The sequence below is a fragment of the Natrix helvetica genome (genome assembly GCF_964273705.1).
Source record: "Natrix helvetica genome assembly, chromosome: 2".
Classification (NCBI taxonomy): Eukaryota; Metazoa; Chordata; class Lepidosauria; order Squamata; family Natricidae; genus Natrix; species Natrix helvetica.
The window spans coordinates 151,278,638-151,304,152 of record NC_138552.1 but is presented as its reverse complement, the minus strand read 5'-3'; the positions used below and the strand labels follow the sequence as shown (position 1 = coordinate 151,304,152).

Genomic DNA, 25,515 nt, shown 5'->3' with positions numbered 1-25,515 from the left:
ATATTTATTTGGTTAGGTCTTAAGAAGACTCAGTTTAATTGATTGGACCTGCAATGTATGTACTCTGGTTGAGCTCACTGGGCAGTCAGAAATTATCCGACACAGATAGACCCTCAAATAAACAGGCCCTGGTAGTGACCAGGCCCATGAATTGAACCCAGAAGCCAGCTGGCAACCAGTGCTGTTCATGAAGCAGAGTTGATATATAACCAGAACATAACATGTCCATTGCTGTCTGGGCCAGCTGTAAAGTGGTTTTCAAGGGCAGCCCCATGAAGAGTAATTGCTTTAGTGATGGAGTTGTTGAGAGATGGTTAGGACATGAGTAATTAAGGACCTCCCACTCAAGTGTGTAAACCTTTTAAAATTCATGGGTTAACATTTATTTACCAAACTTAGAGATCACCCATCTCATTTACAGAGCGACTCTGGGCAATAAAAATAAAAACAGAGATACTAATGCTTTATGTGAGCTTATTACTCATCGATATTTCTAACCAATTTGAATTATTGGTTGAGGAATATTGCAAACTAGCAATACTGTATATCCACTTTTTTCCTTTTTATATTTTCCTTTTTTCCCTTTCTGTATTAAAATATTAAAATCCATAGTTTAATCTGAGTTCCATCGCATTAAAACCTCATCAAAATGGATGAATGAGAAAGCCTCCTATGTACTGATATTAATGAATAATATGCTGGCTCTTATCAGGATGAAGTTCTGTATAATTTTTGGAGACGATATCTTCACAAGAGCAAACAGGGATATAATGACAAGCCTCTCAGTGATGTTACTCATGATATTTCATCTGTAAGTATAAAATTCAAGAGAAATAATAACTACCTTTTTTACACCTATAGAGTTATATAGCACTTATATACGAGCCGTGGTGGAGCAGTGGCTAAAATGCAGTATTGCAGACTAAAACTGCCACCAGTTCAGCAGTTTGAGTCTCACTGGCTCAAGGTTGAGTCATCCTCCCATTCTTCTTAGGTCAGTGAAATGAAGAGCCTGATTGTTGGGGGCAATATGTTGATTTTGTAAACTGCTTAGACAGGGCTGTAAAGCACTGTGAAGTAGTGTTTAAGTCTAAGTGCTATTGCTATATAAACACATTACATCCAACGCTTACATTACAAATCACGCTTACCTTGCAGTGCCTTGAAAATGTACATTTGCTACTATATTTGAGAAAATAAGCTAATTTTATAGTACATTTTAACAATTCTTAAATATTCTGGTTTCCAGAACATTTTCCAAAGTCTTATTGGATAATAGTTAAAATATGTGTTTCTAGAAGGTAGCTATTCATTTGATGTAGCAAAAGCAGCAGTGCTTGTGATGTTTTCAAGTATTGACAGGTATTGAAGCACAACCTTTTGTGTACATCATCCGATGTAATTCATAGATGGGTTGAAGTCCATGAAAATTTACATTGTTGCATAGTTTATCATCCTTTAAGATTCCATACTGCTTGGTGTTGCTTTTTAAGTACATTGGTACTTTAGTGATGAAAGGTACAATGATGAGGTGGTCCTCAGTTAATTACACTTGTTCAGCAACTGAAATTGTGATGGGGCTGAGCATGAAGGGGCTTATAACCAGTCCTCAAAGTTCTGGCTGTTCCAGGACCCATACGTTCCTGTGATCGTGATCCAGGTGCTTGGAATCAACTCACACTTAAACGATGATTGCAGTGTCCTGCGGTTACATGATTTGCATTTGTGACTTTTGCCAGCTTCCCACAAACAAAGCCAATGGAAATCTGGCAGGGAAAGTCAAAGGTCATTCCTATAAATCGTTTCCTTGCTTTTCCTCCAGAGGAGGCGCTCAGGAATCTTGCACTCCATAGCATGTGCTTAACCACCTACACTCTGTAACTTACACATTCCCACACTTGTGTGATGCAGCCCTTCTCCCATGCTTATTTACGCAGTTGCACAGCAACCCTTCCCATGCTGAACTTCATCATTAACCTTCTGGGGAAGCTGGCAGAGAATTTTGCAAATGGCGATCACAGGGAACTTGGCAACCATTTGTAAATGCAGAGCTTGCCAAGCACCCGAAATGCAATCACATCATTGGGGGAGGGCAACACAACATCTGGGATCAAACAGCCCTTCCTTGGCTATTATGACTGAATGGTTATAACCTTGACTGGGTTATAAGCAGTGACTACCTGTAGATGGGAAGAGTACTGCCATCGAAGCATATTCATGCTCTTATTAAATTCAGTAATGTAAACATAGATTATATATAAATGCTTATAATTGTGACCACATGAGACTGCAAGTAGTCTTTGCTTACTGACTACTCATGTAGCCACTCTTCTAAGTTACAACAGTATTGAAATTTACGACCTTCAAAATACCTCAATCACATGATCATCAGTAGAATCAGTATGTCCTGTGCCTGATCTTGGGGTTTTTTCTTTCTTTTCTCCCTTTCAAAGCAGCAAATCTGGAGAAAGGGATTGCAGAAAAACAAGCTATTTCCTCTTCTCGCAAGCAGTGCAATTCAGCCAGCAGCCTGGGACTGGAAGCCATAGGCACGCTATGCAAACAGCTTACAGTACTTTCTTGAAATACCTTTCTCTAATCTCTCTGCTCTGTGGGTGGAGGTAGAACCATTTCTCTAGGCAATCTCTGTTTTGCCTGACACACACACATACACAGAGTAAAGAAATTGGAGAGGAAAGGAAGATGTTTCTGCTCCGCAGAAATTCATGCTGGCAGTGAGAAAATCAGGCAAAGGAGAGAATTCACTTGCTTTTTTCCCTCTCACTGCCATCCAGATTGGAGAAATTGGAAACCAAGGTATTTCAAAAGAATAAGAGACTATTTGAGTAGCATGGCAATGGCTTCCAGTCCCAGGCTGTGGCATGATTGTGTTGCTTTTGATGTGCAAGACAATAAGCAGGCACTGGAGCATTCCAAAGGGTGGGGAGGAGTTAGGAGGCAAACAAAAGCAGAAGATGTGGAATTGACTAGCCTTGTCTCCTTCCAGTCAAAAGCACAATGGCAAGTCACATGATTTCCTACTTAGTGACCACTTTGCTTAGTGACAGAGTTGCTGGTCCCAATTAGGGTTGTTAAGCAAGGACTACCTGTGTTGACATGAGCTTAATAACTCAAAGAAAACAATGTGCCTTTTTTACTCTTACATCTGATACATTACATGTATCAGTTGGTATAGATGTAAGGATGTCTTAAAATATTCTACAACTAATTTACACTTTCTATGTATAAAATGTTTATTCCATTTTTTGGGTATCTTATTTGATGTCTTTAGTTTTCCTAATACATAGTTTTGGTTGAATTGTTGATAGTACATTTTTGTGTTTTTTGTTTTATTTCTACTTGCATCTGGTAAGAAAATCAGTAAAAAGCAAGCAACTCATTGACAGTTTTTAGTTTTTACGGAAATCATTTTGTATTGATATTTTGCTTAGCAAATTAAAGTTTTTGAATAATAAGGCTTGATTTAATAAAGAAGAAAGAATCCCTTTGAATTCTAGATTAACAATATTCTTATTCAACTATTTTTTAAACAGCACACAGACACTGAGACAGAAGTTGAAAGAACTAGCCCGATTAACTTGATTTGTTCAACAAGTGATATAGATGTGATATCAGAATTTAGCGCTGCTGCTTCTTCTTCTGTTAGCAAAGCATCAGGTAAGAGCAAATGTACCCTATTTAGTTCCTTGTGTAGTTATTTGAGATACGAAAATATATTTCGATTTGATTACTTTGGAGATTTAAGCAAACAGTCTTCATATCTACGTAGAAAAATTATAGACAACATGATCTAAGAATCCGAAGAATAATGGGGGAATAAACAAATTATACAGAAACAATTTTTTGATTTCCAGACTGGCAATTCCTGTACATTGCAGAAAGCTCCAGGAAAGTCTTCTTGAGCAATATTTCCCATTTAGAACTCTCTCAGTAGATTTAGGCACACAATTCAAAGTATGGTCAATCTATCTAGAGATGAAGGAAGACATATTCCAACCCATTTGGAAGGCACACGAGCACTGCTTGAACAAGTCAGTTTTGTGGCTCATCTAAGTGCTAAAGCAAATACCAGGGAGAAGATAGGTTTTATAGGTCATGCTGCCACCTGAAGGTGTAGTCTATTACATTGCCACCAGCTGCCCCAAAATGTGTGTTTTTACCTGAAGGTTCATTTAATATGCATTGATAAATTATGCAGGCTGTCCAATAGGATTAACAAACAGTAGTATAAAATTACATGTAAACCGTCTAATTATTACAGTAGGAGTTCTAATAATATAATCTGGAAGACCATCAACACTGTAATCGTTCTTTTTACTGTGTACGTTGAATAAATTAGGATCTAGGTCTAAAAGTAAATTATATGGGTAAATATAATGCAGGGAAAATTAAATCTGAATCCTCAAAAGTTAATTTCATCTTTCTAATACTGTTCTTGTGGTTGGGAGATTTCTCTACCAGTTAGGTGTTATGGGATCTTGGGTTTTTAAAATGTTGATTTTACTGTTAACAAAAATGGCAAGTTGAAATTTTCCACCTGATGCAGGTGCGTAGACATTATTGGGAAGCACATTCAATGTGTGGCTTGTCAAGACATATAGTATGTTGAATTAGATTTAGCGCTGACTGTCTAATTTGTTTTATATAACCTAGAACAAATAAAATGAAAGACTGTTGGCGTGATGTATTTAGCATGATGGCTACAAACAGCACAATTGCATTTTGAACTTAATCTGGAGTTAGTGATAGGAGTTATATCAGCAATATTTTAAAGACAGAGCCTGTGTGTAAAAAAAAAAAAAGGCAGAACAGATCACTGAAAAGATTAACTGGGCTTCATAGTTTTTATTTTGTGAGTCATATATGCATCATACCCAAAACAATTCTTATGCTTCCTTCTAGTTTTTAGAAGCCATGATCTAGAGAATATTTTCTTAGTAACTATATTCAATCTAAACAAAGGGACTTTGTGTTTAAACAGAGACAAGTAAAGGCAGCTTGATATTGTGATAGAGCTGCTATTAATGGATTTAATTAAATACATCAAAAATAAAACATATGAATAGCTTGCAATCTTCATTGCTAGATTTTGGAAAAGATGGGAAGCTATATTATAGTCCCATTGAGATTTTGTAATATGTTTCTGGGTAAGATGTTGCTAGCTTTTAATTTGTTATATTTGTGTCCCGAATTTCATTCAAAAGCATAAGGCATAATGTTTCCTCCTCCTGTTTTTTACCCACCACCCCAATGGTGTGAGGTACTTTGAACTGTAAGAGTCTGTAGAGACTCTTCCATTCCCCACTATCCTGTCAGAGCTGAAGAAGCTTCTTGGATGAGAAGTGAAACATCTTCAAAAGAAAAACAAGAAGGTCCAGTTGCCTACTGAAAAAACACCTTTGGGTTTGAACTGTAAGAGTAATCCATAGATTGCATGGTTGAAGATGGACTAGGACATGGGGCTCCCTACCGTTAGACTTGTTAACGACTAAATTGCAATGTCTCTCAGTGTGATTAATATTAAATATGCTATAAGATACATAAAATATATGTTCAAACTATTTATGGTAGAGGTTAAATGTACTGTATACATCAAAAAAATGAGCCTTTATAGCTAATTTGCTAAATTGGCCAATAGGATACCTTCCAGATGTTTTGAACTAAAATTCCATTATTTCTGGTCTTTGATGAGGTAGCAGTTCCTTCTCAAGACTGATGTGCTATCTGGAAGTTGTCTTGGATTCTCAGCTTACTCTTTCTATATGTAAATTAATTCACATACGCATTTCTTATAATCCATATATTTATTGTAAAAGCTGTGAACAGGTATAATTTTGAAACATTATTTGTGCGATTTGTGTCTTGTTGATTGACTGTCCAATAGATCTCCCTGCAATTTTAAATAGGAGTTCCTAAGGTGGAACAGATGCTAATTTTATAGTGCCTTTTATACTGTGGGTGCAGAGGCAAGAAAGAATTACTGCTTTTCCTCCTACTGATCTTACGATTGAATGCTCATATTTCATTGATGAAATGTTTCCTCTGTTGTATGCATATTAAATGATTATTTGTAGCTATAGATATTTTTTTTATTTTCGACAAATAAATACTTATGATCCTTACTTTTAACTGTATAAATCAGTTTAATTGGTAATATGCAAGCTGTGCTTCAAGTGAAGCCATGTAGGCTTAATTATGTGTATTAATCTTTAAAGTTTATGTATGCCCCTTTGCTATCCTACTTGCTTGGCTGAAAAATTAAACCAGTGAAGAGATGCTAATGTGATCCTTTTAAAACAGGCATGGTGTGTTATTCCCACAGCCTTTTTCAACTTGGATGCACTGTAGAAAGATTAACTTTCTTTACCTTATGGAACTCTTTTCCTTAGCAAAGTCTGGCTGGTCCGGATCAGTGGACGGCGGTTCGTATTTACAGAAAAAGAAGAAAGGGGATCTGAGCTTGTCCATGCCGCTTACTCTGGCTTTCTGTTCTCTGGCATTGCTATGGCTGAGGGAATCCATTACATTAGCAGATCTTTTAAGGTAATAAAAGTAACGTCTAATAAATATTTGGGTTATAATCCTACTTCTACTTCTGCATTGAATGTACAGTGTTATGCATCAGGTAGAAAATCATTAGTTGCACTGAGTAAAACATGTCACTTCTTTATTCAGCTGTGAATTGGTAGATTTACAGTACATACTTAAAATATTCTTTGATTGCCTTTTTAACTTACAGGATCAATTACAAATACACGTATGTGCTATTCAAACAAAATAATATGAACTAGTACTGGTCATTAATTGCAAACTCCAAGCAGGACAAAAGTGCCTTTCAAAGTGCCTTTGAAAAGGGGTCATTGAACTAATTCACATTTCTGCATTGGTCTGTCTCCAAATACTCAGTCCGTGCTGCGTGAAACAGGCCTGGCATGTAGAGCTATCTCAGCTAGTAGAATGCAGCCAGAAAGACTAGCCCTGATAAGTTAAGATATTTTAATATAATATTTATCATGCATTAGGGAATGTCAGAAATGAGCACATCTTTAAAAAAGTTTATAAAACTAACATTTGTTCTGTGTTGTGAACTAAACTGTAATGCATGTGCTGATTTTACTTTAATCTCCTTAACCCAGGTTGGTAATGGACGATCACATTCCTTACTTGAATGCTTTTAAAGAGTTCCCAGAGGAGATGAAGATGTATGGATCTGACTTTAAGATCTTTCGTGTGCAGGTGACTTACTGATACGTAATATATGAATATTTGTTAGGACTCTACTGCATTTTGGATTCAATTTCTGAGGGCACAGGGGTATGTTAAAATAGCTGATTTGAGATTGAATTGAAAGTACCGCATAGTCATCTTTTTACAGGTTAGGTAAAGAGCCCTGGTGGCGCAGTGGTTAGAATGCAGTGTTGCAAGCTAATTCTGCCCCACAGCTTGGAGTTCAGTCCTGACTGGCTCAAGAGTTGACTCAGCCTTCCATCCTCTCGAGGTCGGTAGAATGATGACCCAGATTGTTGGGGCAATAGGTTGACTCTGTAAACCTCTCAGAGAGTGCTACAAAGGACTATGAAGAGGTATATGAATACTATTGCTGTTAGGGCACTTGGAACTGAGATTTGTTTACAGCCATTTGCAGTGCTCCACAGTCACATGAGCGTGATTTATGATAGTTTTGCTGGAAGCAGACATTTATTTCTGGTTCTGCAAAAACCAGCCTTTAGTAAACAATGGGTTCGCTTAATGACCATGACATTCATTTTACAACCACCACAAAAAAGGTCATAAAATTCAATCTAGTCATTTGATCACGCTTTTTACAACTGTCAACAACTGATCATGCAGTTTTGTTAACAATGATAATCTTTCAGTGTTCCTCTATATGAATTATTTGCATTAGGTTTTTATATATCCCAACTATTACTGAAGTGTATACTGGTTATATAACAAAATAACAGAGTCGGAAGGACCTTGGAGGGCTCAAGCACGAAACCTTATACCAGTGGTCGGCAAGCCGCGGCTCGCGAGCCACACGCGGCTCTTTACACATTTTAATGCGGCTCTTCTGTGTGCCGGGCGCCTGCTACCCTCCCTCCTCTCGGGCACTTCAAAACAAGCGCCCCTTTCCCTTTTTTCTTTTCGACCCACAATGATTAGGGAGGATCCTGAAGTCGGGCGGGGACGAGAAGCGAGGAGGGTGAAAAAGAAACGGAGGCTAAGGAGCTTCCCCCCGCCCCCTCCCAGCAAAAATCTAACCAGGGAGCCGGGCGGGCAGTAGCAAATTAGCCGATCACGCTGTGTGGAGGATCCTGAAGTTGGGCGGGACGAGAAGCGAGGAGGCAGAAAAAGAAACGGAGGCTAAGGAGCTTCCCCCCCCCTGCCTCCTCCCAGCAAAAATCTAACCGGGGAGCCGGGCGGGCAGTAGCAAATTAGCCGATCATGCCGCGTGCGTGATCGGCTAATTTGCTACTGCCCGCCCGGCTCCCCAGTTAGATTTTTGCTGGGAGGGGGCGGGGGGGAAGCTCCTTGGCCTCCGTCTCTTTTTCTCCCTCCTTGCTTCTTGGGGCTCCACCAATGGGGGAGTTTTAAGAGGTAACAATTGGCTGTTTTAAGACTGGTGGACTTCAATTCTCAGAATTCTGGGAGTTGAAGTCCACCAGTCTTAAGAGCCAATTTTGCAGATCCCTGGGCTAATATGATTGATGCCCTTGGTGGACTTCAATTCTCAGAATTCTGGGAGTTGAAGTCCACAAGTCTTCAAGCTGTCAGGTTTGAAGACCCTGGGTTTTTTTTCTAAAGGGTTGGGGGTGTGAGGGTCTTGCAACTTGACAGCTTTAAGACTTGCATGCTTCAATGCCAGAGTTCCTGAGCCAACATGACTGGAGGAGGAATTCTGGGAGTTGAAGTCCACAAGTCTTAAAGCTGTCAGGTTTGAAGACCCCTTGGTGTTTTTTTCCTAAAGGGTTAGGGATGCAAGGATCTTGTAACTTGACAGCTTTAAAACTTGCGTGCTTCAAATGCCAGAGTTTATTGAAACTAAAAACAGTGTACCATCCTATGTATTTTCGGTTTTAAAAATGTGGCTCTTAAAATAAATTTCAATCGTGGTTTTGGCGAGATTTGGCTCAGTTGAAAAAAAAGGTTGCCCACCACTGAGGTAGACCATTTCAGACAAATGGCTGTCAAATCTCTTCTTAAAAACCTCCAGTGAAGGAGCACCCACAACTTCTGAAGACAAGTAGTTCCACTGGTTAATTGTTCTAAGGAAATTTCTCCTTAGTTCTAGGTTGATTCTTTCCTTGATTAGTTGCCATCCATTGTTTCTTGTCTTCTGGTGTTTTGGAAAATAGGTTCACCCCTCTTTGTGGCAGCCCCTCAAATGCTGTCATATCACTCCTGGTCCTTCTTTTCATTAGACAAGACATACCCAGTTCCTGCAACCATTCTTCATATGTTTTAACCTCCAGTCCCCTAATCATCTTTGTTGCTCTTCTCTGCACACTTTCTAAAGTATCAACATCATTTTTATATTGTGGTTACTAAAACCGGATGCAATATTCTATTCTATGGTCTTATCAAGACTTTATAAAGCAGTACTAACAGTTCACGCAATCTTGATTCTGTCCCTCTGTTAATGAAGTCTAGGATTGCATTGGCTTTCTTGGTGGCTGCAGCACACTGCTGTCTCATATTTAAGTGATTTTGTCTACTAGGAGTCCTAGATCCTTCTCGCATTTGCTTCTACGACATACATAAATCCCTATGTGTTGTAATTTATATACTGAAAACAAGGCAGAAGAAAAAAAGATATTTCACCACAAAAGAAGATTTATTGTGAAATCTGTGCATCAAAATCAAATTTGCATCATAATCTTTTAAGGAGAAGGAAACTCATCCAACGAATGCAATAGAACCTTGCCAGGCTGAAGGATCTTAGATTGCAAAATACAAATAGTACAGAAAATAATCCAAAAAAGTGATTAAGGTCAAGCCTAGTATCCATAAAGGCTACTTTGCAAGTTGAAACTTGGAAATTGATGTAACTCTCAGTCACTTCACCATAAGCCAACTCTTTAAAAAAAAAACACCTTTCTGCGGTCTACTTGTGAGGAGCAGCTTGCCTGAATAACATGAATAATCTCAATGATCTCTCCTTTATTCTGGCGAGATTACACCAACTTGGATCCAGTGGCTATTCCATTTGCAAAACTGTATGATTAACCAATAAAAGCAGCAAAGCAAAAGTGGCACAATGGTTAGAATGTAGTATTGCAGGCTAACTCTGCCAACTGTCAAGAGTTCAATCCTGACTGGCTCCAGGTTGACTCAGCTTTCCATCCTTCCGAGGTCAGTAAAATGAGGACTCAGATTGTTGGGGGCAATATGCTGACTCTAAACCACTTAAGAATTGTAAAGCATTGTGAAGTGGTATATAAGTCTTAAGTGCTATTGCCAAGTGTTATTCTCTTGCCATAGTGCATACAAGAAGTCAATTCATTACAACTTTGTTCATGTGGTTTTTGTAAAACTACAGGTAGTCTTTTTTTTCCAGTTGAGCCCAGCAACTGAAGTCATTAAGCAAAGCAGTCATTAAATAAAACCGCCACTGTACTCATGATCTCACTTCAACTTTGCTGTACAGGTCATTCTCAACTTACGACCATTCATTTAGCAATTGTCTGAAGGTACAACAGTACTAAAAAAAAATTACTTACGATCAGACCTCACCCGACTGTTGCAGTATTCTCACAATCACATGATTATGATGCAGCACCCTGGGTTACACGATCGCCATTTGCAACTTTCCCAGCCAGTTTTCAATAAGCAAAGTCAACGGGGAAGTAGCAGGGAAGATTGTAAATCATGATCACGTGATGTCTTGTATGACAATTGCTGCAAAAGTGGTTGTAGAATGTAATGTCTCATTTAATGACCACATTGCTTACTGATGAATTTTCCAGCCCCAGTTGTGGTTGTAAGTTGAGGACTACTTGTACAAACTTGTGACGTTTGTAAATGCAAGGATTGGTCATACAGTTTCATTTTCATCCTCATTGTAGGTCCAAATTGTTGCTAAATGAGGCAGTTGCTTAATAGGGACTATATGTACAATATTCTGCCCGTCAATCCTTCAACAAAATGATTTGCTGAGCCTGTACAGACTATAGTTTTCACCCACATTTCTTGGTTTATTCTTTCTCTTCCAGTAAAGCATCATCATCTCATTTATTTTGTTTATTTTTTTATAAGAATTGTACAACTGGCTGAACCTTCCATGCTACTTCCCTGTCTGTCAGAATCATTTTGTGCTACAGGTCCTTACGCTCACTTTCTCTAAGTTGAGTTTTGAGAAAAAAAGGATTGTTTGAAAATTATAAGAAAACACATCTCCCCCCAAAAGTCGATTCTTTTGCACAACCTGTTTCACCCCTTCCAAAATTGAATCTCCCTGTCCAATGGAAGCATCTTGAGAAGAGTTGTTAAGACCCCCCCTCTCTATTGAAAGTCAGTCAGTCAGTCAGTCAGTCAGTATCTATCTATCTATCTATCTATCTATCTATCTATCTATCATCTATCTATCTATCTATCATCTATCTATTATAGTTGCCCATCTCATTAGAAGTGACTCCGTGGATGAGATGATATACTTTTTGTGGGGAAAACTCCGGCTTTGGCACTCCGTAGCTCCAAACAGTTCATTAAGCTGTTTTTCCCCTGGTATTTCACATTCCACTGGGATTTCAAACCTGACATTGACCCCTGGTGGTGGTGTGTGTGTTTGTCTTTGTGTGTGTGTTTTGTTGCTCTTTTTTTAAAAGCAATTCTTAACGTGTTATAACCTATCTAGAGTCTTGATTTTGATGGACTATAAAAATGGTCAGATCATAGGTCCATATTAGAGTCCAGTTTGCCGGCATCTAGCTGTGTTTTTTCCCCCCAATACCTTCCTCCTGCTCCAAGTCAATAGCATTTAGCAAGTTGGTCAATAGAGCATGATTGCCAGCTCAATGTGAGGTGGCTCTATGGAGATAAACAGGAAGTTCCGGGTGCAGGTGTTTGTCATTTTAAATGTTTAAAGTTCTCCCTAACATGACATACTGTGCTCATTTTAATGAGATGCTTACGCGCTTTGAGACTATCTACATTTTGGCCAGTGCTATTTTCTTGTAATGCCTATATGAGCTAGCAAGTCAAGTAATCAGAATTCTGTTTTTTTTTTCTCCTTTCATGCCATTTAATAACTTTCTCATCTATCCAATTAATATTTTGGAAATTGAAGCACTTTTTCGTCTGTATTTTCAAATGTTCTCTTGCTGTATTTAAGAAATATAGACCAATAATGAAAGGAAAGACCCTTTATTTTCTAAGATTTATAATCATGAAATCAGAAGGTGGACAGGTAGCATTTCATTGTCTCTCTCTCTTGAAGCAACTTCAAAAATGACAGTAAGCAAGGGTGAGGCTCTTTAAAAAGAGCTGAGGAGGAAGTTCACTTCTGACATTTATTTTAATCAGGTTTATCATTGGGATCTGCTGTTGTGTAACAGAAACTCTTGCTTGTCCTTACCTGTTGAAGTGTTGCTTAATAGAGAAGGAAAATGGGTTGACTGAGACGTGTGTCATTTAATATCTATCTTTGTGTCTCCGAGGGAATGACGCTACATTATTGCCTTAAAAACTGTTGTGGCTTTATAGGCTTCCCAATATATTTGCTAGTTAAATAACGTTAATCCGAGCATTGTCAATAGCAGTAAACAGTGGCTGCTACTCTAAACATCCATGTGGAATTTACATGTTTCCTCTGCTCACTAGAATTCATATGTAGTTGTGGTGGTAATTTAGAATTGCATGGCATAACTGATGCCCCTATACATCATTTCTTTCCTAATGGTGCAGATTGCCTAAAGGATCTGTGATTTGGATTGCAGAATTGAAGGCAACAAAGAAGCTTAGCATGTGAGAGACACAATGAGCCTTAAACAGAGCAGTTATATTTTCATAATCTGAATTGGACCCTGATAGTCTTTTGATACCTCTCGTGACTGATGAAGCATCCCAATTAGGATGGAACATCTGCTCCAGATTAAAATAAGAATGGGTTAAAAGTGGGGTGAGAGCAGACTTAGCTATTAAAATGATCATGCCCAACACAACTGAATTGCTTTTAAGTTCAATATTCCCCCCCACTCCAAATTTTGCTTTCCTTTGTTAAGCCTTGATCTATATGAATTATGTTTGCTTCTCCCACTGTCACTTTCTGTCACTTGTTTTTCTTCTTCTCCCTCCCTCTCAAGACAGTTGCATTTCACTGGTATTGCCAGGCCTGGTAATTTGTGACATTGAGAAAATTTTGTCTATGAGCTATTTCTATTGCTCTTTGTACTATATATTGCTTATTCCTTGGAGCGATTCAGGATATTAAGCAGTTCTCCAAGTTAAGCAGTAGGTGTTTCGCCCACATAGTTGTTCTTTTCTACCCTCAGTTGTCCTTTAATAATCCATGGCACACCCTAAGTTGTTACATCGTGTGAGCACGTGCCTCCTAAGTCTTAGAAGGTAAGGGTCTTCCTTTTCTTTCCTTCTCTGTATTCCTTAAGTAATTCATACCTGCTCTGTATTTAGCATTTTAAAAATAATCATATTGGACGATGAGAAACCTACAGCAGTTTTTAATATTGAGCCAAATGTGACACAACATTTTAAAAAAATAGTAAACAGTTATTCATATGGTGGAGTCTGGTTTTGTATACATTTTTTTTCATTATATATATAAAAAAATGGGTGGATTCATCTTTGGAGTTTAGGTTATATAGGGAAAGAAGATAGAATTATTCTGCCAGCAAGTTTTGTTTTGCCAGTAGATGAATCACAATAAATGCAACATTTCAGTTGAATGGCTTTTTAAAAAATATTCACAGTCCCACTGAGGGAGGAATTAACTCCCGTGCCAAAGGCCCTAGCATATTATTGTGCTTTGTTTTGGTAGTTGTCGTAAGCAGCGTTGGTTTTTAGGAAGAAGGGAAATAAAAGCAAACTATAGAAAACATGACATATCATAAATAAAATAGATCAATCAAAATTATCTCAAGATTGTCAGTATTCATTGTAAGGCATTTTGAAAGCATCACTAATCACATTGACAGGGTAAGGCAATATTAATGTTTTATGTTTAGCCTTTTTATCAAATCAAAATAAAGATGTAATTAGCTTTAATATAATGTAAGATCACGAACTGCTACGGTATTCTCACTTTTGTGGCACTTTTGGGTTCTTTTTTGTCAAGTACATTGCAGGTGGTATGATAGCCTATTTATGCAATCATTACATCTGCTCATTTCTCTTCTTCCACTGTCATTGCTAATGAACCACATTTGCGAAGCCTTACAAATATCTGCCAAACCTGTTTGGCCAGATTAAATGGTATGACATGAAAAAATGTATACATACCAAACGTAGCTCTGACTGGCTGTATTACAGTATTTTCTAAGCACTGAAGGTGGTGTCATAAAGCTCATTTTTGTCTTTGCCCAGTTTCCCCTCCTCCTCTTTTTTTTTGCTTGTTTTTGGGGTGGAGGGAGAAAGAATGGGAAGGTGCAAACTCTTCATTTGTTTGAAACCTACATTCATGCGTTATGTTCAACACATCCCTTCTTGATAGCATTGTGAATTGATTTTAAGTCAAGGAGGTAGTCTTTGACTTACAACAGTTCATTTAATGATCATTCAATGTTACAACAGCAGTGAAGAAAGTGACTTAAGACCATTTTCCACACTTACAACCATTGCAACATCCCCATGGCCACATGATCAACATTTGGATGCTTGGCAACTGACTCCTGATTTATGACAATTGCAGTGCCCTGGGGGGGTCATGTGATCCAATTATGCAACCTCCTTACAAGCAAAGTCAATGGGGAAGGCAGGTTCACTTAACCGCCACGTTACTAACTTAACAACTGCAATGATTCACTTAACAACTGTGGCCAGAAAGATCATAAAATGGGGCAAAATTCATTTAACAAATGTTTCATTAACAACAGAAATTTTGGGCTCAATTGTGGTCTTAAGTTGAGGACTACCTGTACTTAAGTGACATTTTTTCCAACATACAGTAACTATGCTGATGAATGGAAAAAGAGAATAATGCTATAGGTTTGAGGAGTTCCTAAAAGAATGTCACTGTCTCCTGGTTTTTAAGTTACAACTTCAACGTTTGAATCTATAAAGCCTTCTATGGCTTGGGATCTAGGTTACTGAAAGACCACTTTAATATACGCAGATTTCTACAGTGAATGTTAAAAAAAAATGATGGAGAAATCTATTCTCTTATTCCAAACACTTGCTAGGAAGGAAAAGGAGTATAAGGTTTATTATAATCTTACACCAACCTGCATGAATAAAATACACATACAATCCCCCGTAAAAGTAACAATAAAGGATAAAAGGAGGGTGAATTAGAGTTGAGATTAAAATTAACATTAATGATATTGGAGGAATTCAGTTGTGGTAGACAATATTTGCAGCCTCATTCTCAACAGTACAGTGATGGCGAACCTTTTTTGCCTTCGGTGCCAAAAGCACACATACGTGCGCTCATGTGCCCAATAATTTAATGCCCCCCCCCTGCACTGTGACCCCTGTGTATACACTTGTGATCCTGCTCCGCGCATGCACGCACAGATTTTTTTGGAGCCTGTGGGGGCAAAAAAGGCCTCCCGTCTCCCAGAGACCCTCTGGAGGCTGGAAACAGCCCATTTTCCAACTTTCAGTGGGCCTGGTAGGTCCGTTTTTCGCCTTCCCCAGGTTCCACAGGCTTTCTAGGAACCTGGGTAGGGCGAAAAACAGCCCAACACCAAACTGGAAGTTTGTGAATGGATGTCTGGATTGCCTGTTGGCCTGTTTTTCTCCCTCGGAGGCTTCCCTGAAGCCTCTAGTGGGCGAAAAACAGCCCAACACACAAACGGGATCAGCATTGTAGTTCTCAACGGGCCAGCTTGGGGGAAGGGAGATGGGATGGATGACTCCTGCAGCACCTTGCCGGCCAAACCGGGGTGTGGGGACTGCATGTATCTCCCCCCCCCCCCCCCCCGCACCCCGTTTTTGGCCAGGACGGCCTCCTGCAGTACTCTGCTGTTTTGGCCAAGGAGAAATAATTAAAAACCCTTCATCAATATATCAGTTGAAAGAAAACCTCCAGAAATATCCATATTAGAGAGAAATTAAAATATTATTTGGTTAACCATTCTGGGATTGAATGTAATGAGGAAAAATGGTATATTGCCATATAAAATATAGGAATATTAATATGTTTTACTGCCAACTAAACAAAATTGCCACCATAGTCATTGAAAGTAAATGAAGAGTTGTAAAGAAAAGATGGCTCTTAAAAGGATCAGTATGCCTCATTACAAAACAGCAGTGTATCCTTTGAGCACTTCTGACTTTTGATGTTACATAGTTCATGCAATACCAGCTGCATTCTATTTCATCAGGTTGATGAGCTACAGAAAAATAAGATTACAATGACATGCATAGCCAAGGAATTTTAATCTGATCTATATTTTACAGTGTGAGCTTAAGTCACAAAGTCATGTATTGTTTTGGGTGTAAGTGTTAAATCTGGTGTAATCATTGATGATATTATCAATACACTTTTTCATAATTGTCAGCTGACTGCACTAGAAGCCCTTGTATCACAGCTTTCTGTATATGGAGTTTTCCAGTACTACAATAAATAAACATATCCAAGGACCAGTTTGGTGTAGTGATTAAGGTGTCAGACTAGAAACTGGGATTTCTAGTCTTGCCTTGGGCACGAAGTCAGCTGGGTGATATTGAGCAGTCACTTTCTCTCAATCCTAGGATGGAGGCAATAGCAATCTACTTCTAAAATCTTGCCAAGGGAACTATAAGGATTAGTGCAGGCAGTTGCCACAAGTCAATACTGACTCAAAGGCACAAAAGAATAAAAACAAAGAAACATTCATAGGGGACAAAAGTGGTGTTTCTGTAAGAAAAAAATAAACATTGCTTCAAGGCACAAGGAAATAGAATGCTTTCCTTTGAGCCAAGACCCTGGCATTTTCCCATAGTACTATAGTATGTCTAAAAAGGAGAAGTCATATCCACGTACACTAAAACACACAGTCGTCAGTATTTTGCTCTAGAGAAGCCGGAAATGGAGATAATGCAAACCTGTAGAAATCCCCTCCCAAATTATCAGTTATTTCCATAAAGTTGATACACATAGCCAAGGCTTACTTGAAAAGTATGAAAATTAGAATTTTTTACTGCTAGCAATGAAGGTTGGTTTACTTTTGAAGAGAAGCCTAGAATTGTTGCTTCTTCATATATATATAGGTAATCCTCAACTTACGACCACCCTTGAGCCCAAAATTTATGTTGCTTATTGAGAAATTTGTTAAGTGATTTTCCCCCCATTTTCCAACTTTTCTTGCCACGTTTGTTAAGTGAATCACTGCAGTTGTTAAATTAGCAACATGGTTGGTAAGTGAATCTGTTTCCCCATTGACTGTTTGTCAGAGAGTCACAAAAGAAGATCACATGACTCCAGGACACTGCAACCGTCATAAATATGAGTCAATTGTGAAGCATCCAAATTAAATCATGTGACCATGAGGATGTTACAATGGTTATAAATGTGAAAAATGGTCATAAGTCACTATTTTCAGTGCCGTTGTAACTTGAACGAACAAACTGTTGTAAGTGGAGGATTACCTGTACTTAGAACGAATTTTATTTAGTGAGCGTAAACTAGACAAAGAAAGACATTGTAGAGCTATAAATGCTCAGATCCTATTAGATGGAAACATCAATACTGAGTAATATAATGTGGGATGATCTTAAGAGAATGCAACATTGCAACATTTCTCGTAGTATTTAAGTATTAAGTCTTACAAAAGAGAAGCAGTCTCTGGAATGGCTGTGCACTGGATAGTCAACCAGAACTATCTGAGCAGTACGACAAAATAGAGTTTTCAAGACTCATACCTAGACTTAATTAAAAAGTATTATGTCTATGAATCCCTCTGGCAGAAGAAACATCAATAACATGTGCTATGCTGGTGACACTGCACTGATAGCTGTAAATACAAAGGCTCTGGAAACCCTAATACCAAAAGTCAAAGAGTACAGTGAAAAAATAAAGGGACTAAAACATAAAGACCAAATCAATGAATACAAGTAGAACAGCCAGTCTTAGATTTGGCAACAAGCTAAGGAAGTTTCTTGGGTAGTTTCTGGCTTTTAGGACCAATCAACAATAATAAAAGAACAAGGAGTCAAGAAATATACTGAAGATTAGCATTTAGTAAAGCAAACATGGAGAAGGTCTTCAAAAAGATACTCAAGTGTTGTGATGTGTCCATATCTACAAAGATCAGCAATCTGCAAACATGGTTTTCTTTGTGACACTCTATTGGATGTGAGAGTTAGATTTTATAGATGTAAAACAGGAAGAATATTGACACTTTTAAACTTGGGTATTGGAAAAGACTCCTGACAATATTGGGGACCGGCAAGAAAACAAAGCAGAGGATCATTAAACAAAACAATGCAGTTTGCAATACAAATGACAAATTATCCAACTTGGGACAAATTATGCAAAGACCTATCTCATTAGAAAAGGCTCTCATGCTGGGAAAGATGGAAGGAAAGAGAAGAGCATGACCAGGACCACGGTGGCAATGAGTGCATTGTTGGGAGATCTGAAAGAAATGATTAAGCCTAGATCCGTGATGGTGAACCTAAGGCACACGTGCTACAGGTGGCATATGGAGGCTCCACCGTGCATGTGCGCATGCCTCCCCCCAGCCATCTGATTTTCGGGTCTCTGCATGCGGGAGATGTACATGCATGTGCAGCAGTGGGGGATCTTGCACGGGTTGGGGTGGATGTCCCCCCGCAAACCATTTTTGGTCCCAGGAGGCTTCAGGGAGGCCTGCTAGGCCCAAAACGGGATGCGGGGGTGCACAGGCATGTGCCAGGTCGGTGCGCACAGAGAGAGTGGTGCGCATAATGGGTGTGGGCACGCGAGGACAAAAAGATTAGCCATCACTGGCCTAGATTGTTGCAGAGAAAATGTATCTTATGCGATTGCGAAGAGTCAAATGTAATGACATAATCTTTTTGCTTGTACTGAAGTAGTATAATTACTGTTCACATTTTGTTTGTTTGTTTGTTGTTGTTTTAACCATTCAGTCGTGTCTGACTCTTGGTGATTTTATAGGCAAGGACTCTCCATGCTACCCTGTCAAGTACAGCTTCTTTCAGTTGTTGGATGCTCACCTTTGTATCAGATTTCATGTTATCAAGCCAGCATGTTCTCTGGTTGCCCCTTCTTCTTGTTCCACTAGCTATTCCTAGCATCATTGATTCTCCAATGAATTTGCATGCATGACATGGCCAAGATAAATCAGATGTAGTCTTATGATTGGCTTCTAGTGATGTGTCTCGTCAGTAGTATTTTGGTATTTTTTAAAATACATATTGACATCTAACTGCGGTATATATATATTTCTCCCCGCAACCCTATGAGGAAGGTGGGCCTGAGATTAGTTTAGAGCCATCAGGTGATTTTCCTTGTTTGAAGATGGACTAAAACTTGGCTCTTCCAGCTCCTTCCAACTCATTTGTCAATAGACCACAGTTCCATGCTTGCAATAGGCTAATCAATTTTTTATAGGTTGCTCTAAATGTTGGTGTTGGGCTTTAAAGTTCTTCTGTTCTGAACTTCATCTTAGTGTGCATATATTTGGCATATCCAAATTTGTATAAATGCTTTCTTTGCTTGAACAGTCTTACTATATTTCATTACTTTGCTGGATGGCCAAATTGCTTCTATTGTTTTTGAAGAGAAAGCCTTGGCAGCTAAATAGCTGCAGAAAAATTATATTGTTTACAGAAATCTCTGATTTGCTTGGATTATGCCTCCTGTCTCTCTGGTGGTCTGTAGCTACATTATAAATGTGACTAATTTTTGCTAATGTCAGTGAAAATGTCAGTATTATGGATGTGAACAGGAAAATTATTCACGTAGCTTTGGGTGGGATGAATGTGGTCCTCACCATTTCCTGTATATACCATTTTTTTTAAAAAAATATGGCTTGGTATATATTTAAATGCCTTTTGTAGTTAAAATGTTCATGATGGCTTTTAGTTAGCTTTCTTTAAATGAATGGCTCTAGCCCAGTAGAATTGTTTAGCACCTAAAAATTACGTTAAATATTTCTCTAAAGCCTTCTTTAAAGCCTTTAGATAATTATCGTATTAATTATCTTAATGACAAGTTGTAGATTTTTCTGAAATTTTGTTCTGGAGATAGGTTGATAGTTGTTTCTTGAAAGTATATTTAAGCTGCCTATAAAAGCAAAAGCTCAGAAATTTCATGTACTGTATGTTGCTGTAGTTCTCTCATATTAAGGCAAGCTGAATTGTAAGAAATTGTATTTCTGAATATATGTGATATGTACGTGTGTGTGTGTGTGTGTGTGTAGGTGTGTGTAGAGTGGGGGCCTGTTGCAATTTGCTATAGACTCTTTCCCTTTGAATTTCTATGAGATCAGACTGGTGCTGTGAATGACTACTAAATGGGTACATTTTTCATGTGTACTGTCTCTTTCCACCAATGGTGGACTATGATGGAATAAAATATGCCTTCCCTACAATATGCACAAATTAATTTGGTGGCAATTTTGGTTTCCTACAGTATAGTGGTGTCACTTTTACTCCAGGGATTTCCACTTAAAGCAATAGACTACTTACAGTTTTGCCTAAGCCTAGAAACTTTTATAGTCATGAAAATGACTGTATAATTTTCTCTATTAAAAAAATATTCGTCTTCCTTAAACCATTTGTTTCAATACACACATGAATCTTTATGTGCCTCATTGTTTAGCATTGAAAAAATGCTATTTCAATTCATATGTTTCAGAATAAAACCTACACGTTTGGTTCATTTTATATTAATTAAAATCTTATATTTTTAAAATTTTTGGAGAGATTATGTACAGAGATGTCATAGATATTAGGAAAGGATGTTGCTTCCAGCTTGTAATTCCTATGGTTAAATCCTGCTTTTAAACTAATGTCCTGACGTGTCTGAAGGCCAGCCTAAACCCAATGCACAAAAGTCTGGTAATACAAATATTTCTGGTTTTTCAAGAAAAACCTCCAGATAAGAAAGATACTTTGAAAAAAAAGTTGCTGATCTGAACATTCATGACTATAGTAATACAGCTTCTATTTATGTTCGGGTATAAATCTTTTCTTTAAATAATGGGGGGGGGGGATCTTTTTCTTTGGCTACAATTGCGAGAGAAAGGATGGTTGAACTGATTCTTTTTTAAACTACTTATGGAAATTTTGACTTTGTTGTTTTTCTGATCACCTATACTGGCTGACCCAAGATGGCCAACTTCCTCCTTCTTCTTTGTCTTTATGAATGAGACTCCTCCCTTGGAAAACTTTATGGCTTTCAACTAACTTCCACCCCAGAGACCTCCAGGACCCTCTTCAAATACGTTACTCCCCTGGACTTGGAATATTTTGACCCACCTATTTGTTTTAACTTCTCTGCTAGAGGACCTGTTCTCCTTTGGACTTGCTTGTTTGGTGATCCCTGCCGCCTGTGCTCTCCCACAGACACCATTTCTTTGTACAGAATAACAATTAACTCTGAGCCTTATGATGGGTCCTAAGAAATTACCACCTGGTAAGGCCTCGTCGGCCCCAAAATCTTCAACGTCTAGCCCTGCACACCAGTCACAAATGGGATCTTTCCTACAACCCAAGGCCTCTGAAGAGAGTGCAAAAGACCTGTCTACTCAGCAGATGCTTCAAAACATCTTAAAGGGACAGGACGAAATTAAACAACAATTGCAGGACTTAAAGGAAGAGCTCAGAGAGACGAACCAGCAAACCACACGGAATGAACAGAGGATTGGTGTGCTGGAGGAGGGGGTGGTTGGGATTAGAGATGAGATGAAGACAATCCAGAGGGGGAATACAGAATTTGGGAACCAGATGTTAAAAATGGAATTTGAAAGGATGTCTTTTTTTCTTAGGTTCCAAAATTTGCCAGAAGCTGAGAATGAAGATCTCAAGGAGATTATGACCACAATACTAGCAGAGTATATTAATAGAGAGAAACAACAGCTTTGGTGGGACATTGACCTGATTTATAGGGTTAATTCGGCCTACGCAAGAACACATAACGTCCCAAGGGAAGCTCATATTAAATTTCTTAGAAAAACTACAAGAGATGAGGTTCTAGGAGCTCAAAGGGGAGGACCACTAAAATATAAAGATAAAGAGATAACCATTCTTAAACAGATCCCCCAAAAAGTAAGAGATAATAGAAGGAAATATTCCTTCTTAGCAAAAAAATTATATAATAATGGGGTCTGGTTCAGATGGCTTTTTCCAGAAGGCATGCTGATTCTTTGGGAGGGCAGCAGAATTAGAATTCACACACCAGCGGAAGCAGAGGCTTTCGCTAAAAAACATAGTGCTATTTTAGGTGAAACGGGGGATGTCACACAAGAAACAAGGGAGGGAGGGCCTGAGGCTCAGCCGGTGGATGGGAGAGAGGATGCAACAGCTAGAAGACTCAGATCACAAAAGTGATTTGGAATACTATTGCAATTGTTGCTACAATGTATTTTATGGAAGTGATACAAAACAAATGATTGAAACATACTGATGATTTTGTGTCTAATTTTAAACTGCTAATACTTAGGTTAATGCTGATATTTTTCTATCATTGTTTGTAAGTTGCAAGACCTGGGGGGGCTTCTCCCCGCATGATGTAGCTGTCAAAATGTTTTATACCCTATAACCCTTTTTCCCTGAAATCTTTTTAAAAACCAATAAAAATTTGAATAACAAAAAACAAGGAAAGAAAAACTGTTATGTCATAGATAAAAATATTTCTGCATTGTTTCCCCTTTTTTTGTCCAATTTGGTAATGTAAGTATTTTATTCAGTCGCATAATTTGTAAAATGGGAATGGAGAATCTTCAGCACATGGAAGCTTCTTTAGTGAAATGTCTTCTATTCCGTTGCTGCTTATGCTACACCAATACGTATCTCTTGAGTAGGAAAAGGCCAGGGGAAGCTGGCTCTTATAAGGTCCTTGGTGCTCTCTGAGCTTGGTTGTTTTCTTGTAGATGTTTCATTATCATGCTGGATAACATCATCAGTTCTAGAAGGGAATGGGGTTTTCTCTTGTTTTATGTACTAGTGGTTGACTGTCAGTATTGCTGGGAATGGTATTTTCTATTTTGTGTTTCCTTGATTGGAGTATTCTTGATTTTTGTCTAGTGTTAATCTCGGTGTTAATGTCTGTTCATCTGGATTTTCATTGCTAGTGAGAAAGTGTTTTGGTCTTTGTTTCCTTTTTGGTTGCCTCTCTTGAATGGTATGTAGATGTTATTTATTTCTATGTGTCTGTTGATGGCCAATTTGTCTGAGTACCAAGTTTCCAGAAATCCTCTAGCATTTTGAAACTTGGCTTGGCCTAAGATGCTCAGAGTTTCCAAGTGGAAAGTATGTTAAGTCTGTCCATGTGTTGGGAAATTAAGGCGTTTTTATCATGTCTGCTGACCAACAACTATAATAACAGGTCACTTGTGTGTCCGGAGCACTCTAGATACGTATGTCAGAGAAAAAAGGAGAAATGGTGTGATAACACAAAAAATAAGTGTCTAAAAAAGCAAAGGCAACATTTGTGAATATCCATGGGATATTTTTCCTATTCTGTTTTACCTTTGTGAAATTAAGGTAATCTGGATCTATCCCATAGAGTTTTCTTTCCCTGGACAGGTAGACAAAAATTCAAAATCCAGTTTAAACATCTGTATGGCGAACAATAATATTACATTTATCCTGCTTCTCTCTCTCTCTCTCTCTCTCTCTCTCTGTATGTTTCTACAGTATATATCAGTAAGTGCATGATAATAATGATTATATAGTCTGAAGTTATTGCGAACATATAATTTAAAATTAAAGTTATTTAATTTGTTCCCCTGTGTGTGTAAATGTATCTATGTATGTTTCTATAGTATATATCAGTAAGTGCATGATAATAATGATTATATAGTCTGAAGCTATTGCGAACAAATAATTTAAAATTAAAGTTGTTTAATTTGTTCCTGTGATATTTATGTTTTGGCTATGTATTTTTCAAAAGAGCATAATGGATTAAAGTTGATGCTGGAGGAATTCTGCATAATACTTGGAGCTCTGTAGGGTAGCTAAGAAAACATAGGCATCTGTTTTGAGCAAGATGAGGAAAAGATCCTGTAGAAAATGAGTTTGTTCATTCTAATATTTATTTACATATTTTGTTTTTCAGTCTTGGCCTAAGTATGATGATATTTATAAAAAAATGCATGCCCTTGCAGATTTCATGGACCTGCCTTGTTTTCCAGATATAACAGAGGGCAGCTTTCTTCATCCAAATATTCTTTGCATGAAATACATGATGGAAATCAACTTGCCTGGTGAGGGAATATTTAGTAGTCTACTTTAGTATCTTCTAGTTGTTTATATGTTCTTGGTCAAAACCTTATTTTTTGAAACAGGGGATCCTATAGTAAAACAAGATAATGGGTACAATGAACAGGCAATTGGACCTTTACAAAACAAAAATAAAGATCTTTGTCTATCTATCATCTATCACAGCGATGGCGAACCTTTTTTGGCTCGCGTGCCACAAGGGGGAGCGCAGGGGGGTTGTGTGCAGGCGTGCCACACCCATAATGCAACGCATGACCCCCCAGTGCGCATGCGCGCACAGTGCGTGACACCCCCCCCCCATTTTTACATGCTTTTTTCGCCCTCCCCAGGCTGCAGAGGCTTTATAGGAGCCTGGGGAGGGCGAAAAGAGCCTCCCCCACCCCCCCGGAGGCCCTCCGGAGGCTTCAGGGACCATCTGGAGGCTTCCCTGAAGCCTTCGGAACGCTTAAAACGACCCTCCGAGCAAACCGGAAGTGACTTCCGGGTTGCTCGGAGGGTCGTTTTAAGTGCTCCGAAGGCGTCAGGGAAGCCTCCGGACGGTCCCTGAAGCCTTCGGAACGCTTAAAACGACCCTCTGAGCAACCCGGAAGTCACTTCCGGTTTGCTCAGAGGGTCGTTTTAAGCATTCCGAAGGCTTCAGGGAAGCCTCTGGACGGTCCCTGAAGCCTCCGGGGGGGGGGCGGGGGGCTCTTTTCGCCCTCCCCAGGCTCCTATAAAGCCTCTGGAGCCTGGGGAAGGCAAAAAATAGCTTTTAAAAAGGTGAACTCAGCTGGCCAGCGCGCGCATCAGGGCAGCGCCTCACGTGCCCTGACAAATGGCTCCGCGTGCCACTTGTGGCACGCATGCCATAGGTTCGCCATCACTGATCTATCACATCTATTCAGACCATCACTGGATCTAGTGAAGGTTTGTGACATCCTTGCTAACTTGAAAAGTCAGAAAGATTCT

General features: G+C 38.7%; 1 protein-coding gene across 1 annotated transcript in view; it reads left to right on the top strand.

Moving 5' to 3' along the window:
* TAF1B (TATA-box binding protein associated factor, RNA polymerase I subunit B) overlaps nucleotides 1-25,515 on the top strand; it is a 42,803-nt gene that overhangs the window by 3,778 nt on the left and 13,510 nt on the right. Inside the window, exons 5-9 of the mRNA XM_081943654.1 lie at nucleotides 713-811; nucleotides 3,555-3,678; nucleotides 6,411-6,564; nucleotides 7,158-7,257; nucleotides 24,404-24,551. Of these exons, the coding sequence (XP_081799780.1) occupies nucleotides 713-811; nucleotides 3,555-3,678; nucleotides 6,411-6,564; nucleotides 7,158-7,257; nucleotides 24,404-24,551 (625 nt within the window). The remainder of the gene's footprint in view (nucleotides 1-712; nucleotides 812-3,554; nucleotides 3,679-6,410; nucleotides 6,565-7,157; nucleotides 7,258-24,403; nucleotides 24,552-25,515) is intronic.